Source organism: Schistocerca serialis, chromosome 3 (genome assembly GCF_023864345.2).
Source record: "Schistocerca serialis cubense isolate TAMUIC-IGC-003099 chromosome 3, iqSchSeri2.2, whole genome shotgun sequence".
NCBI classification, from domain to species: domain Eukaryota; kingdom Metazoa; phylum Arthropoda; class Insecta; order Orthoptera; family Acrididae; genus Schistocerca; species Schistocerca serialis.
Window position 1 is genome coordinate 876,612,507 of NC_064640.1, and position 18,234 is coordinate 876,630,740.

The 18,234-nt window shown below is 41.7% G+C and overlaps 1 protein-coding gene across 4 annotated transcripts in view; it reads left to right on the plus strand.

Moving 5' to 3' along the window:
• Positions 1 to 18,234, plus strand: part of LOC126471067 (regulator of nonsense transcripts 2-like) — a 235,293-nt gene that overhangs the window by 172,371 nt on the left and 44,688 nt on the right. For all 4 annotated transcript variants that reach the window (XM_050099136.1, XM_050099135.1, XM_050099138.1 and 1 more), the window contains one exon: positions 3,992 to 4,171. In XM_050099136.1, coding sequence (XP_049955093.1) covers positions 3,992 to 4,171 — 180 coding nt within the window. The remainder of the gene's footprint in view (positions 1 to 3,991; positions 4,172 to 18,234) is intronic.

An 18,234-nucleotide genomic window follows, 5' to 3' on the forward strand; every position in this document is an offset into this window, starting at 1 on the left:
ATTGCAGTGTTACTCAAATTAAATTTGCCATATTTTACTGTGATTGTTTAGTAATCTGTGGGGAAGGCAATAACAAATGTCTTGATGAATAGGAAGTACGATAAAGTCCAAATAACTTGAGAAACTTCAAAAGAGGGTTGTCTTTTGCCACGACTCATCATGACATATTTCAGTGTATTTTTCTTTTAGAAGTACAAAATCAAACTGGTTATAAATTTCACAATGTAACTGTGCAATGCCAAGGCAGTTGAAGTCATGGTAGTTAAATTGTTGCGTAACAACTGCAGCACACATCATATAAATAGCCACCGTGTTTTACACCATTGTAACATTGTGTAAATTTTGGTGAGGGTCATAGCAGTCTGCCTGACATCCTTTGGAATGGACTCATGCTATAGAGAATAATTATTTTGCCTTTTCATTGTGTGATGCTGTTGATGCACTAGTTTAATTCTGGTTTATGGTATCAGCCGCGGTTGGTTTTCTTTACCCCAATACTCCCAAGCCTGATTATGGTTTCTTTACACAGGATCCCAAGCCTGATGATACATTTATATTCAGAGGTCAAAGTATGAAGAGGTCTCTTTTAGGATCTTAAGCTTATCTACTTCAAGCTACTTGAATTTTTTACAGGCTTCATTAATTTGCTGTAGAATTTCACAAGGAACACTTTCCAGTCAGCCGTATAATGTTGCCAATAGGATTGCTTGGCAACAGAACTCAAAAAAACTCAAAAAACGCTATTCAGATGTGACTGCCTTAAATTATTAGAGGCACAAAAAATTGAAAGGTATTCTTTTTATTAGATTCCTTACTCCATTTCATTTTTTATGAAATGATTTTGTAGAGCTGAATTCTCTAGAGACGTCTACAAAACTGAAATAGGCTACATACTTGCAGTTCTTCTGAACTGAAGTTCATTTCCTAGTCATCAGGACTTTTGATATTGGCTTCCACAGAGAGTACTAATTAAGTACCAACACAATATGGACCTATTTTCAATGCACCTCTACCTTGTTGTCATTTTTAGGGTCTTACATGCTCACATCGTAAAACCAGATCTAGTTTTTAATTGGTTTGGAACATGGTCAAAGGCTGAAGAGGTTTAAAAGTGTTTACAGAAAACTCTTTTTTTAAAGAACTATTGGAAAGTGGTAGGAGAATGACATTTTATATTCTAAGACCTTCTATTGATAAGTTATTACATACAGAGCTTCAGGTATATCCTGTAATTACATCTGAAACATGAAAAGCTAAACTACATGTATTCAAGCATCACTTTTTCTCAGCTGACTTTGCTTCAAATTATCCATATGAAAATTGCCCATTAAATCTTTTTTATTATTTTGCTTATGATAGGACAAAAAGTTGTACAAGATGGCCTAGTTTTGTTTCTTTTAAGAAAATATTGCTAGAGATTTTATGTCTCAAACTTGTCAAAAACTCTCAGGTGCATTGTTGATAGCTGCACTGTGGGGTCAAACAACTGACATCTGAAGCATTGAATTAGTGATTTTGAAGCTTTATCAATGTTAACTGGGAATGTGTGAAAATTCCCACTGAATTTCACGAAAATCTGTGATGATCATGTGGGAACTTTTTCCAAAATTATAGCACTTCACAGGGAATGGCCCATTACACAAAACAACAACAACTTGTGGCTGCACTGAAACTATGGTGCAGTGGTCACTGGCAGCAGGCATTGCTGTGGACATGAGTATGACAAAGCTGCTCTTGTATTCACTTGTGGAGCAAAAATAACCCTGTAACACCTACATGTGTTGTAGATGAAGTTGCAAGGGAACAGGGTCAGATAGTAATTAGGCCTTATTGCTGCCACTTCAACCTAATTGTATTTGTTTGGAATGAAGTTAAGATCTACATTAGAAGTAATAAGTCTTTTACTGTAACAGAAGAGATTAAAGGCTATTATGTGAAGTTCTTGCTATTGTTGACACCACCTCAGGGAGGAAGAAAGTAGACCATGTTGGTAAGCTTATTGGAGAAGCAAATACTTTAGACAGTATTATAAATGAGAACAAGCAGTTCACGATTTCTCTTGAGGATAATGATGATGCTGGTAACAGTTTTTGCACCGGTTTGAATGATAGTTATGATGGAGAAGTGGGTACACCATTGGCATCATAAATTTGTGATTATAAATGTATCCAGGATTAATTCTTTCACTCTGCAACATGCACCCGTTTCATTCTAAAATTGTTGATAGCATTTTCTTTGTTATTCTTTGGTTTAAATTAGTATACAATGTTTTATATGCAGCTATTATGCTAGCAATTCCGAACAACTTCTCGTAGGCTTTTTTATTAACTTGGGTTGTTATTTATTTATTTCATGGTTTCATGTATTGTCAGATGCTTTTCCTCTGTAGTTATTTTCTCCATTGTCAGAAACATGTTCCTGATTATGCTTATGTATACATTGTTATGGAACAACTTGTATACATGCACATTCCAAGCTCTATTTAAAAATCATACTTGGGAGATATCAGTGTTGGGGCTGTGCAGTGGCAGTTATAGCAATCTTGAACTTGCAGTATAGCCTACTATACACAAGCCATCAAGTGACTTGTTTCAGTGGCTCAGGTATACGTCCCCTTTAGAACCCCTAGATAGCTGTAATAGGAACTGTGAGACACCATGTATATTACATGATGTGATTTTTGTACAGGGAGAGATGGTGATCAAAATGGAAGAAGCATATTTTTATCAATAGATTTACATTCTGAACTCATAATGTTGAGGGAGGCATACAGTGCTTTCTCTAGTTGGCCGTACACATGATCTGGTGGTGCACCTATATACAGTTCATTGTTCCTCAAAACATTGCTTGTACTTATAAGTTGAAATATTTAAAAAGTTTGCTGCCCCAGTACATGGTAGAAGTATTATGTGATTTAAGTCTTAGCTCTTTACAGTTTATTTCCTTCATATCCTGATATTTATATTGGAGTTTCGTGGAATGTTTTTCCCTGTCTCTCTGTATCTCCACAATTTCTCATTATTTGATGTGGTAGGTGTTAAATTCTCCAGGATGCAATGCCTCACTTGTGGTGCAATACTTTGTGCATTGTCCTGTGATTGTGGTGTTGGGGGAGTAAAGGTTGGGTGTATAACATTCCACAAGCTGTGTGTGTGCTGCCTAATGAGTGATGTCAGATAACCAGCAAGTCAAGGAGTTCAGCTAGCAATATCTGGATTCAGACTTGGTAAACTATCCAGGGACTATACAGTACAATTTATTATGGTAACTTCTGTCGGTGCTTTGTTGACCATAGTTAGCCACCCACAATGTTAGGATATTGTGCATTGCAGAGGATAAGAATCTTGGCTTATTGTCTGAATCGTGAAGAAGCAAGAAACACTTATTTTAAAAAGTCTAACCATGACTTAACTAGTTACATCATTATGTTGATGGTTACAGTCATCACTGTACTTGGATTTGTTACATGAATTTGTTATACCGTGTTTCTCATCATTTCTTACATGAATTTATACCGCTTAGTGGCAAAAATGGATTGTACTCGAGCATGCATAAATCTTGAAATCACAATAACAGTTAATAAAGAAAGAGAGTTGCAAACAGAGTTTGCTACCATCAAATATTGTGTAGAGGCTGTGAACCATTTTCTCAAAAAGTTTGAGTAATAACTGTGTTATTTGTGTGTAAAAGGTTTTTTATCTTATGACAGTAATCATATTTTAAATGAAATATGCCAGAATGAGAATGTTCATGTGGGTTTGAATGAGCAAAATTAGTGGACTGTGTGTGAGACATTGTAAGTTCCATTTTTGAATAAAACTTTTATGTAGTTTTGCACGTAGAGGGAAAGTGTCTGTTAAATACATTATTCTTTCAAAAATTCTATATGTTGATTTTGGTGACAGAATCAGTTTGTGGAATTGTAAATCCTGATAAGGAATTTATTTTGAAATTTGTTCATTGAAGTACAGAACTGAATATTTTTTTCTAGGTTCTCTATACTCTGATTACCTTTGGTGTTACTTGGGACTGGACCGTTCCTTCTGTGCTTGATCCACCAGATAGTCTTTTTCGAATAAGACTTGTCTGTGTGCTCCTTGAAACTTGTGGCCAGTACTTTGTTAGTGGTATGAGCAAGAAGAAACTTGATATGTTCCTTGTGTACTTTCAGGTAAGAAAAACTGGTGGGAAACACCCATGACCCATGACTGGAACACATGAATAAAGTTTGTGGTGTACAATATTGCTTATTCAGTGTGTATGTATGTTCAATTAGTTTTCTCCTTTGGTTCCTTTTTGGTGAAATTGTAGATTCAAATACATTTATTCATACAATAGCTGAGCAGAAAAACTTTATTTGTTACAAATTTTTTGATTTTCAGAGCCAGGCACAACTTTTTTCTGGCATAAAGAAATGAGTGAAGTAATGTAAGCCTGTGCTTGTAAATTGCTGCCACTCACAAAGTCATTAATAATTATGCAGTATACAGAGCTCCAAATTTTCAAACATATTTATTATAATACCATCTGAAGAGGGGCAGCAGCATTTCCCATAGTTGCAATGATTGACTGAGCAGACCTTTTAACATTAGCCAACATGTCTTTGCTGTGCTGGTACTGCAAAAGTCTGAAAGCAAACGGGAAATATAGCCACTATTTTTCCTGAACACATGCAGATGTCCTACATGACTTGATGATGATATCCTCTTAGGTAAAATATTCAGGTGGTAATATAATCTCCCATTAGGACCTCCAGTTGAGGACTACTCAAGAGGCTGTCATCATGAAAAACAAAACTGGTATTCTGTTGGCAGGATCATGAAATGTTAGCTCCCGAGGCAGGTTGGTTAGAGAGTTTAAAAATTGAGATTGATAGGTTGCAGTAAGATATAGTGGAAATTAGTGAACTGCAATCACAGGAAGAACAGGACTTCTGGCATGTGAGTACAGGGCTACAAATACAAAATCAAGTAGGAGTTGTGCAGGAGTAGATCTACTAATGAATAAGAAAAGAGAAATGAGGTTAAGTTTATATGATCAACGTAGTGAATGCATTGTAGTATCCAAGATAGAAATGAAGCCAACACCCACCACAATACTAACGTCTGCTAGCTACCTGCCCGTGTAGCCATGCGTGTTAACGTGACCGCTTCTGGAACAGGGAAGTATGTCGGCCCTGGATCAATCTGGCCTGGCTACTCCACGACAAAGGGTCGGTGTGCTGGCCAGCCTGGATGTGGTTTTTAAACAGTTTCCCCACAACCCACTAGTTGAATACTGGGCTGGTTCTCATGTTGCATCTCAGATACATGGTGTGCAAGCATTTAGCAGACTTTCTCGCACTTGCACACAGAAGTTCATCACTATGCAGACAGACTGGATACACAGCTAGTGTCCTGCAGGGTTAATAGGAGACTGACAGTCTCCACTGTTTGGTCTCCTTGGAACACTTACTCAGCAGCAGTTTTCTAGATCTGCAGATGATGAAGAGGTTAAAAAGATTTATGATGAGACATTAACCAGGTAATTAAGGAAGATGGAAATTGAACTGTGTTAGGGAGATTGAAATTCTTTAATAGGAAGGAAAGGGAAGCTTCCAGGCAGAATTTTGTGCAGAGCATAATTTAATCATTGATAGCACTTTGTTTAAGAATCGAGAAAGAAGGTTGTCTATATGGAAGAGACCTGGAGACTAAAAGGTTTCAGATAGATTTTAGACTGAAAAACATTTCCAGAGGCAGTTATGAACCCTGACTAAAATTTATTGGTTATGAACTGCAAATTAAAATTGGAGAAACATGGGAAGTTGCACAGTTAGATATAAATAAATTAAAAGCATAAAAAGTTTTAGTGGAAAGAAATACAATATAAGTTGAATGGGTAGCTTTGAGAGATGAAATAATTCAGGCAGCAGAGGATCAAATAGGCAAAAAGACAAAGCCTAGTAGAAATCCATGGATAACACAGGAAATATTGAACTTAATTGACGAAAGGGGTTAATACAAAAATGCAGCAAGTGAAGCAGGCACAAGAGAATATGTAGATGTTTAAAAATGAATATTGTGGAAAACTTCTGGTAAAATGTAAATAGTTTTAGGAGTAAAGGAAATCACTCACTGAATATCAGAAGTGTTTGTTAAGAGGCTGACACAAAAGATAAAGAAAACTTAGTAGCCCTCAAGATCAATCCTTTCTCAAGCTAGAGTACAAATACATGCACAGCGCGCACGCGCGCACACACACACACACACACACACACACACACACACACACACACACACACACGCATGTGCCCCTACAGTGCCAGCTGGATACACAATGCTGTGATTGCAGTTCAGCAGGTGGAGTAGGTGGGGTGAGGATTGTGACGGGTGAGGTGGGTAGAGGAAAGGCGAGGCAGGAAGGTGAATTGGAGGAATATAGCTTGCAGCTTGGAGGGAGGCAGCTTCTTTGCTGGCTGTGAATGTGGGATGGGGGGTGGCAGGTGTACAGGCTGGGAATGTGATGCACAGTTGCCAGATCTACTGGAAAAGGGTGCATGGTGGTGACATGGCAATGTGAATTGGGGGAGGGGGTGATAGAATGGTGGAAGGGGAAACTGTTGGAACTGTGGATTAACTGAGATTGAGGCTAGGAAGGTAATGGGAGTGAGGGCTGTGTTGCAAGGATAGCTCCCATCTGTGTAGTCAAGAAAAGCTGGTGGGGAAGGAAAGGATTCAGGTGGCCCAGGTTTTGTGAAGCAGCAATTGAAATCTTGAAATAGAGCATGCCGTACTCAGCTGCGTGTTGTACCACTGGACAATCGACTTTATCTTGGCCACAGTTTGGTGGTGGACATTCATTGTATTAGACAGCTGGTTTGGTGCCATATTGACATAAGAAACTGTGCAGTGATTGCAACATGGTTAGTATATGACATGGGTGCTTTCACAGGTGACCTTGCTTCTGATGAGCAAGGATAGTCCTGTGACGGGTCTGTTGGTGGAACTGCTCGGTGGGTAGACTCGGCAGCTCTTAAATGTGGGTCTTCCACAGAGATACATTCCCTGTGGCAAGGTGTTAGAAGGGGAGTGCTATAGGAATGGACGAGGATGTTGTGTGGGTTTGGTGGGCAATGGAATACCGCTTTAGGAAGGTTTGGAAAGGTATTGGGTAGGATTTCCCTCATTTCCGTGCATAATTATAGATAATGAAAGACCTAACAAAGGATATGGTTCAGTTGTTACAGCCCAGGATAATATTAGCTGATTTTTGAAGGCAGTGCCAGAATTGAGGGTGTCTGAGAATATGGAATGGGAAATCTAGGTTAGAGGACAGGGGGGAGGCTACTGACTGTCTGTGAAAGCCCTTGTCAGACCTCCATGAGCAAGGAATTTTATTATTTTTTTTTATTTGTGTGTGTGTGTGTGTGTGTGTGTGTGTGTAAGGTATGACAGAGTCAAAATGCAGGTACTGTTGGTGGCTAGTGGGTTTAATGTGGACCAAAGTGTATCCGGAGCCATCAGAGCAGAGGAGGTCAACACTGGGTTGAAGAGGACAAGGTGAAGCAGATGTGAGAGAAGGTGTTGAGGTTGTGGAGGAATGAGTATAATTTGTCTTTGTCCTGAGTTCAGGTCAGGAAGGTATCATCAATGAACCTGAGCCATCAAAGGGTTTGGAGTTTTGAGGCTAGGAAGATTTCCTCCGGATGGCCCATAAAAAGATCGGCATAGGAGGGTGCCATGGGGGTGCCCATGGCTTTGCCACAGATTTGTTTATATACTTTTCATAAACAAGAAGTAGTTGTATGTCATGATATAGTTGGTAAGGTGTATGAGGAATGAGGTTGTGGGTTCGAAGTGTGAAAGATGGTGAACAAGGTAGTGTTCAATTGTGGTAAGGCCATGGATGTGAGGAATGTTGGTATATAGGGAGATGACATCAACAGAGATTAATAAGGATACAGAAGGTAAAGGGGTGGTGATGACAGTGTGTAGGTGAAGGAAGTTTTTAGTATCTTTGATGTAAGAGGCAAGGTTTTGGGCAATTGGTTGGAGGTGTTCCACATCCGCATAGATACTCTGCAAGGCACCGTATGGTGTGTTGCCGAGGGTACCTTGCAACACCACTAGTCATTTCCTTTCCTGTTCCACTCCTGAATAGAGCAAGGGAAAAATGACTGTCTATACGTTTAGCCCTAATTTCTCATATCTTATCTTACAATGTCTGTTGGTGGCAGTAGAATTGTTTAGGTATGGTGGTGGCAGTAGATTTGCTAGGCAGTAAGCTGCAAATGTGGTTCTCTAAATTTTCTGAACAGTGTTCCTTGGAAAGAACATCGCCCTCCCTCCAGTGATTCCCATTCGAGTTCTCGAAACATCTCTGTAACACTAAAATGTTGTTTGAACCTACCGGTAAAAAATCTAGCTGTCTGCCTCTGAATTGCTTCATTGTCTTCCCTTTAAGGATTCCAAACACAAGAATGTCACACCTGTGTTCTATATGTGGTTGCCTTTACAGATGTACCACACTTTCCTCAAGTTCCCCCAACAAACCAATGTCAACCATTCGCCTTCCTCATGTGCTTTCTCCATTTCATATTGTTTTGCAGTGTTATGCCCAGATATTTGAAGGAAGTGACGGTGTCAAAGGAGGACACCACTAATGCTGTATCCGAATATTACGGGTTTGTTCTTTCTATTCATGTGCATTAACTTTCATTAGTCTACATTTAGAGCTGGCCGCCTTTCATCATACCAGCTAGAAATTTTGTGTAAGTCATCTTGCACCCTCTTACAGTCACTCAACTTAGATGCCTTACCACACACCGCATCATCATCATCATCATCATCAGCATACAACTGCAAATTGCTGCCCACCCTGTTCACCATATCATTTATGTATATGGGGAACAACAGTGGTGCTGTCCCACTTCCCAGTGGCACTCCTGATGATACCCTTGTCTCTGATCACTACTCACTGTCAAGGACAATGTAGTGGGTCCTATAACTTGAGAAGTTTGTGGGCCAGTCAGATATCTGGGAACCTGTTCCATATACTTGTACCTGCGTTATCGGTCTGCAGTGGGGTACTGTGTCAAATACTTTCCAGAAATCTTGAAATATAGAATCTGCCTATTGCCCTTCATCTATAGTTCACAGTAATACACTCCTGGAAATGGAGAAAAGAACACATTGACACCGGTGTGTCAGACCCACCATACTTGCTCCGGACACTGCGAGAGGGCTGTACAAGCAATGATCACACGCACGGCACAGCGGACACACCAGGAACCGCGGTGTTGGCCGTCGAATGGCGCTAGCTGCGCAGCATTTGTGCACCGCCGCCGTCAGTGTCAGCCAGTTTGCCGTGGCATACAGAGCTCCATCGCAGTCTTTAACACAGGTAGCATGCCGCGACAGCGTGGACGTGAACCGTATGTGCAGTTGACGGACTTTGGGCGAGGGCGTATAGTGGGCATGCGGGAGGCCGGGTGGACGTACCGCCGAATTGCTCAACACGTGGGGCGTGAGGTCTCCACAGTACATCGATGTTGTCGCCAGTGGTCGGCGGAAGGTGCACGCGCCCGTCGACCTGGGACCAGACCGCAGCGACGCACGGATGCACGCCAAGACCGTAGGATCCTACGCAGTGCCGTAGGGGACCGCACCGGCACTTCCCAGCAAATTAGGGACACTGTTGCTCCTGGGGTATCGGCGAGGACCATTCACAACCGTCTCCATGAAGCTGGGCTACGGTCCCGCACACCGTTAGGCCGTCTTCCGCTCACGCCCCAACATCGTGCAGCCCGCCTCCAGTGGTGTCGCGACAGGCGTGAATGGAGGGACGAATGGAGACGTGTCGTCTTCAGCGATGAGAGTCGCTTCTGCCTTGGTGCCAATGATGGTCGTATGCGTGTTTGGCGCCGTGCAGGTGAGCGCCACAATCAGGACTGCATACGACCGAGGCACACAGGGCCAACACCCGGCATCATGGTGTGGGGAGCGATCTCCTACACTGGCCGTACACCACTGGTGATCGTCGAGGGGACACTGAATAGTGCACGGTACATCCAAACCGTCATCGAACCCATCGTTCTACCATTCCTATACCGGCAAGGGAACTTGCTGTTCCAACAGGACAATGCACGTCCGCATGTATCCCGTGCCACCCAACGTGCTCTAGAAGGTGTAAGTCAACTACCCTGGCCAGCAAGATCTCCGGATCTGTCCCCCATTGAGCATGTTTGGGACTGGATGAAACGTCGTCTCACGCGGTCTGCACGTCCAGCACGAACGCTGGTCCAACTGAGGCGCCAGGTGGAAATGGCATGGCAAGCCGTTCCACAGGACTACATCCAGCATCTCTACGATCGTCTCCATGGGAGAATAGCAGCCTGCATTGCTGCGAAAGGTGGATATACACTGTACTAGTGCCGACATTGTGCATGCTCTGTTGCCTGTGTCTATGTGCCTGTGGTTCTGTCAGTGTGATCATGTGATGTATCTGACCCCTGGAATGTGTCAATAAAGTTTCCCCTTTCTGGGACAATGAATTCACGGTGTTCTTATTTCAATTTCCAGGAGTGTATCATGTGAGAAAGGGGCATGCCAAGTTTTGCATGACCGATTATTTCTAAAACATGCTGATTCATGGACATAGTTTCTCAGTCTTTAGGGTTCTGCAGAAAATCAAAGTTAGGGATAATGGTCTGTTCTTTTACCCTTCTTATATACAGGAGTCAGCTGCACTTTTTTCCAGTCATATGAAACTTTGTGCTGTGTGAGAGGTTCGCAATAAATGCATGCTAGGTAAGGGGCAAACACTGAAGGTGTAAAATCGAATTGGAATTCTATCTGAGCCTGCTGACTCATTTTCCTTCAAATCTTTCAGTTGTTTCTCTACGCCAGGTATGTTTATTACTATGTCATCCATATGGGAGTCTGTCCAGTAGTCAAATGATGATGGTTGTACGATCCTCCTGCATGAACAATTTCTCGAACACAAAATTTAAAACTTGGTCTATGGTTTTGCTATCTTCAGTTGCCACACCAGACTGGTCAACAAGGGACTGGATGGAAGCCTTTGACAGGCTTGGCAATTTTACATAGGGTTCGAATTTTCTTATTAAGGTATGACAGTGGCAGATATATGATTTGCACATAGATCATTTCACATGTGCATGAATCTCTGCTATCCGTAGCTTTTCATCATTTGTGCATTCTCTTTTGAACAGAGAGTTCAACAGCCTCTGCTACCCCAACTGAGAAATGGTTTTGAGGTGCTTAGCAGAGCAATCGAAGAGAATGACACTGAAGGTCAATGGGATGCAGTGGAAACAACCTATGCACAGACTGCTGAAGAAATTTCTTGAAACGAAGGACCATGGAATACAAGACTGAATCTATGGCCATACTTGGGATGCAATACAGCAGAGGAGAAAGGCAAAACTCTGGCTAAATTGTGCACAGACAAGGAAAGTAAAAGAAGAAATTCAACAGGAACTCTGCATATTAAATAGGATGGTGAAGAGGAGTTTCAGAAAAGATAAGAGAACCTTCATCAGTAATCTTGCAGCTAAAGCAGAGGTAGCAGCTAACAGACGCGATAACAAGACACTATATAACATTACAAGGAAACTGTCAAATAAGAAATTTCGGTGTGATATGCCAATCAAGAACAAGCAAGGAAAGCTAATCACAAAATGAGAAGACCAAGTCCAGAGGTGGAAACAACATTTTGAGAACGTTGTGAACCGTGGAAGTGCAGATGACGGTGTAACTCAGCTGAATGTGGATGGGGAAGGACTCCCACAAGGTATGTCAGTTAACTTAGAACCACCATCCAAAGAAGAAATTGCTAAAGCAGTCCAACAAATAAAAACTGGTAAAGCTCAGGTCCTGGACAACATGAGCCCAGAGTTACTTAAAATAGATCCCTCTATAACAGTTTTACACCCACTCCTGGCAGCCATATGGATGAATGAAAAAGTACCAAATGATTGGAATAGAGGCTTCCTCATCAAGCGCCCCACGGAAGGAGACCTATCGGTTTGTGATCATTGGAGAGGCATCATTCTGCTGTCAATCCCAAGCTAGATCCTCTCGTGAATAATCCTAAATAGGATAAAAGCGTACGTAAAAACAAGCAGAACTCAGGAAAGGTCACCAGATAAACACCTTGACAATAATAGCTGAATATTCATATGAATACCAGTCACCACTTTACATGCTGTTTGTAGACTTTGAAAAGGCCTTTGACAGTATAATTAGAACAAAAATATGGAGCTCACTGCAAACTTTTGGAATTCCCAAGAAAATAATTGCTCTTGTCAAGTGCACGTATGAAAACTACACTTGTCAGGTTCGACATCAAGATCTGCTTTCAGATCCAGTAGCAGTGAAAACAGAAGTTGAGCAAGGCTGCATGCTCTCACCAATACTATTTAATATAGTACTGAATCTTGTAATGGTGCAGGCAATGGATAAATTGAGAGGAATAAAATGGAGGAGTGGAACACATCTAGAAGACCTAGATTTTGGAAATGACCTTTGCCTTCTGTTCCACAGCCTCAACGACATGAAAGATCTGAAATCTGTGGTGAAGGAAGTCAGTTTGAAAATTAATGCCCAAAAAACAGAAGACATGCAGCCAAATGATAACACCACCACAGATCTTAAGCTTGAGAGCCAGATAATCGAAAGGGTGGGTAAGTTTTGCTACCTTGGAAGTGTGATTACACAATATGGTGGTGCATCAGACGACATTAACCGCTGCATCAACAAAGAGAAAGGTGCTTTTACAACTCTCTGTTTTATCTGGGGATCGAAGGAAATAACATTGAGTACCAAACTGCTGATATTTGGAAGTAATGTAAAATCTGTGCTTCTACATGGATGTAAAACATGGGAAGTGACAAAGCAGCTAATCCATAAGCTGCAGCATTCAACAACAGATGCCTGAGGAACATCCTGGGGATATTGTGGCCAAACGTCATCTCCAAGGAAACACTCTGGGAAAGAACCAGCCAGAAGCCAATTGAGCTGCAAATAAGGAGCAGGAAGTGGAGATAGTTAGGAAATACACTTAGGAGACCAAATGAACATATTGTGAAGGAAGCACTTTATTGGATCCTGCAGGGGTGACAGAGACAAGGCAGGCCCAAAATGACGTGCAAACGATCAGTTGAAGCAGGTCAACAGCAAGGAATAGGATGGGAAGAAGTGAAAATAATAGAAGACAGAACAAGATGGCAATCCTTTGTTGCAGCCCTATACTCCACATAAGGAGTTAAAGGAATTACATTAAATTTGAATTGGAGTGAGGTGCGAGGAGGGGTTGTTGGATCTGGAGATGAAATGTAGTGATTAGTTGCTAGGAGAGTGTTAAAACTGTGATCCATTGGTTGTGTTGTTTGTAGTGGCACAACATGCTGATTTCAATGGTTGTTTCACTAAGTACACAGATTGGAGCTATCCTTTCAACACACTCTTCATTCCCCTAACCCTCCTGGCCTCGGTCTCCATGAACCTACTGTCCCCACACAGGCCACTGAACAGTTTTCCCTTCCTCTGTCCTAATTCACATCTCCACATCACCTTCATTATATGCCAGCTGACTCCCTCTGAGCCAGTGGCTACCCACCCAAATACCTTTTCTTGCCTCTTGCCTCTTGCCTCTCCTTCCCTCTACCCACCCCACTCGATTCATCCCCACCCCACCCAGTACACCTGTCGAACTGCAATCATGGCATTGTGTGTCCAGCCAGCACTGTGTAGGGGCACGTGTGTGTGTGTGTGTGTGTGTGTGTGTGTGTGTGTATCCTTTCCCCCCAAAACAGTAGAAAAAAATGAGATTGATTGACGAAGTGGACAATGTTGTAGCAGGAATGGTTATAGGATAAATGCGAGGCTGCAGAATCTAGATGAATATGAGACTGGCGATATCATACTGTGAAAAGATTTTGACAAAGCACTGAAGGACCCAAGTTCCTTCAGAAGTATTGAGATCCGTGGGAGAGCCAGCCATGATAGAATTCCACCTAGTGTACAAGATGCATAAGGCTGACAAAATACCCTCAGAATTCAAGAAGAATGTAATAATTTCATAGAAGGCAGTACAACCAAGTGTGATTAGTTCTGAACTATCAGTTTAATAAGTCATGGTTGCAAAATACTGACACAAATTATTTACAGAAGATTGGAAAAATTGGTAGTAGCTGACTTGAACAATCAATTTGGGTTCTGGGTAGACTTAGGAACCTGCAAGGCTATACTGACCTACACATTTTCTTACAAGATTGACTGAATAAAGACATACCTACAGTTATAGCATTTGTAGACTTGGAGAAATGTTAACAGTGTGGACCAGAATGCACCCTAGAAGTTCAGAAGGTAGCAGGAATAAAATACAGATAACAAATGGTTATCCATAGCGTCTATAGAAGATATTTTGCTGATGTATGAGTTGAAGGACATGAAAGGAAAAAGTAGCTGAGAAGGGAGTGAGTTAGGGTTTCAGCCTATCCCCAATATTATTCAGTTTGTACATTGAGCAAGTGGTAAATGAAACCAAGGAGAAATTTGGAAAGTTCAGGGAATAGAGCTAAAAACTATGAGATTGGCCAGTGACATTGTAAATATATCAGAGGACAGCAAGGAAATTGAAAGAGCAGTCAAGTGGAATTAATATTTTCCCAAATTTGCTGTTCCATTCACAAATGGTGTGAATGAAGACTGAGTCTCTGTAAACTTTTGTATCAGCTCTAATTTTTTAATATTATTTTCTTGTTGTGATCATTTCAAAAGGTGTCTATGGAAAAACGTAAATCTTTCTTGACTCTTCTTTGAATGTACGGAATTTTAAGTGCAATCCTCTCCATGGTTTACAATATCCCTATTTAAAACATCTGCCTCCAGAGTTTGATGAACATTTCGGTTTTGATGACACATATACTAAAGAACGCTTGACAAAAAGTGCCTCTCTCCTTGAATCTTTCTTCACCCTTCCCCCCCCCCCCCCCTTCCTCACCCTCCTTCCTCTATTAAATCTTCCTTTCAAGGACCCCAGACTGGTTCGTAATACTCACCCATCATTCGTATGACTGTTTCACAAACCACTTATTTCTTAAATGAGTTACACTTCCTTGGGAATCTTCCACTGAAACTCAGCCTGACACCTACTTTTCATATGGATAGTTTTCTCTGGATATTCCACTGCAGGTCACTCCAGAGCCACACTCATATATATTTTATATTTGTTTCTGTTTTCAGTAATTTATCACCAATAGTGTAGTCAAACAGTTATGAGATTTCCTGCCAGTGACTCCACATATGTTACACTTATCTACTTTGAGGGTGCACTGCTAGTCCCAGCACCGAGCATCGGTTCTCTGCCAATCTTCCTGCATTTTGCTGCAGTGGCATTTCAACTTTCCTATATACGACAGCATCATCCACAAGCAGCCTTGTGGAGCCTCTGGCATTACCCAACATATTATTTCCATAAATATAGTGAATAGTAACACCACTGTAACACTCCCTCAGGGTACTCCCAAAGTTACTTTTACATCTGACGATTTTGCCGCGCTGTAAGAGTGACGCACCCCTAAGGGTGGTAGGGTGTAGGATGGGCATAGGATGGTTCAGATCCCCAAAACTCTACAGGGAAATGCTGAGATGATTGCTTTGAAAAGGAGGCAGCAGATTTCTTTCGCCATCCTTACATAATTCGAGTATATGCTCCATCTCTAATTACTACATCATCGACAGTTCATCTGTCTACATCTATATCATTACTCTGCAGTTCACAGTTAAGTGCCTGGCAGAGGGTTTATTGAACCACCTTGAAATTATTTCTCTACTGTTCCACTCTCGCAGCGTGTGGGGAAATTTTTTCCATGATGATACAAAACTAGCTGCCCTTCTTTGAACTTTTTTGATGTCCTCTGTCAATTCTGTGTGATGCAGGTCCCACACCACACAGCAATACTCCAAAAGATGATGGATAAGTGTAGTGTAAGCAGTCTCTTAAGTAGAGCTGTTACATTCTCTAAGTTTTCTGCCTTACAGATTCTTTGGTTTCCGTTCCCCACAACTTTATCTATGTAATCATTACAGTTTTAAGCTATTCGTGATTGTAATCCCTAAGCATTTAGTTGAGTTTATAGCCTTTAGATTTGTGTTATTTATTGTATAACTTAAATTTAACAGATTCTTTTTAATGCTCTTGTGGATAACTTCACATTCTTCATTATTTAGAGTCAGTTGCCACATTTTGCATCATACAGATATCGTGTCCAAATTGTTTTGCAGTTCGTTTTGATCATCTGATGACTTAACAAGATGGTAAATGACACCATCATCTGCAAACAATCTAAGAGGGCTGCTCAGATTGTCTCTTAAGTCATGTAGGTAACAATTCCTTGGGGAATGACAGATATTACTTCTGTTTTACTTGGTGACTTCCCGTCAATTATTATCAACTGTGACCTTATGACAGGAAATCACGAATCCAGTCACACAACTGAGACGATACTCCATAGGCACACAATTTAATTAGATGTTGCTTGTGAGGAAATATGTCAAAAGCCTTCTGTAAATCTAAAAATATGGAATAACTCTGACGCCCCTGTCAATATCACTCATTACTTCGTGAGAATAAAGAGCTAGTTGTGTTTCACAAAAATGATATTTTCTCAATCTGTGTTGGCTATTTGTCAATAAATTGTTTTCTTTGAGGCGATTCATAATGTTCGAGCACAACATATGTTCCAAAATCCTACTGCAAGTCGAAGTTAGTGATATGTGTCTGTAATTCAGCGAATTACTTCAATTTACTTTCTTGAGTATTGGTGTGACATGTGCAACTTTACAGTCTTGCGTTACAGCAGCTGTATGTGACAGTATGGAGCTCTTGTGTCAGCATACTCTGAAATGAACAGAACTGGTATACAATCTGGACTGGAAACCTTGCTGTTCTTAAGTGTTTTAAGCTGCTTTGCTACACTGAGGATATCTACTACTTAGTTGCTCATATTGGCAGTTGTTCTTTATTTGAATTCGGGAATATTTACTTCATCTTCTTTTGTATTGACTTTCGGATGACCATGTTTTGTAACTCTGCTTCAGTGGCACTGCGACCAATAGCACCACCATTGTTGAGAATAACACATTATTTAGGAGTAAAGAGATGATTCGCCAAAAGGCAGAAGCACTGGGTCGTCAACAGATACATAAACAAAAGGTATAGAGCTTTGCTAGCTGTTGGAATGAAATTCCTTTCTCAAGCTGTAGGAGAAATGTGCGCTTGTGCTGCTCCCCCCACCCCTCCACTCCTTACACACACGCGCGCACACACACACACACACACACACACACACACACACACACACACACACACACACACACACACACACACGCGCACTCACTCACTCACTCACTCTTGTGTGTGGGTAAGAATAGATAGCTCCCATCTGCGCAGCTCAGAAAAGCTGGTGGTGGTGGTGGGGAGGGCCCAAATGGCATGAATTGTGAAGCAGCCATTGAAATCTTGCTTGTTGTGCTCTGCTGCATGTTGTGCCAGTGGGTGGTCCATCTTGTTTCTGGCAACAGTTTGATGGTGGGCATTCATTCATGTTGACAGCTAGTGTAAAATGCTGTACAGTGGTTGCGGTGGAGCTGGTATATAACACAGCTGCTTTCATAGGTGGCCTGGCCTTTGATGTGGTAGGATAAGCTTGTGACGGGACTGGAGTAGGAGTTGCTGGGTGGCTGGATGGGGCAGGTCTTGAGTCTGGGTCTTCCACAAGGGTATGATCCCTGTGTCAGTGCATTGGGGGTGGGATTGAGATAGGGATGACTAGGATGTTGTGGAGGTTGGGTGGACAGCGGATCACTACTCTGGGAAGGGGTGGAAGTATCATGGGTAGGATGTTCCTCATTTCAGGGCACGATGATAGATAGTCAAAGCCCAGATGGAGGACGTGATTCAGTCATTCCATTTCCAGGTGATATTTGGTGACAAGGGGGGTCGCTTGTTTATGATTGGTTCTAGAGATGGTTGTGAGGATCAGGTGTGTGTGGGGATATGGCGTGGGAGATCTGCTTGTGTATTAGATCTGGGGGTATTGCCTGTCCGCAGAGGCCTTTGTGAGGCAGCTGTCAAAGTGCAGGTACTGTTGGTGGTCGGTCTGTTTGATGTGGACATAGGTGTGGATGGAGCCATCCAAGGGGATGAGATAGACATCTAGGGAGC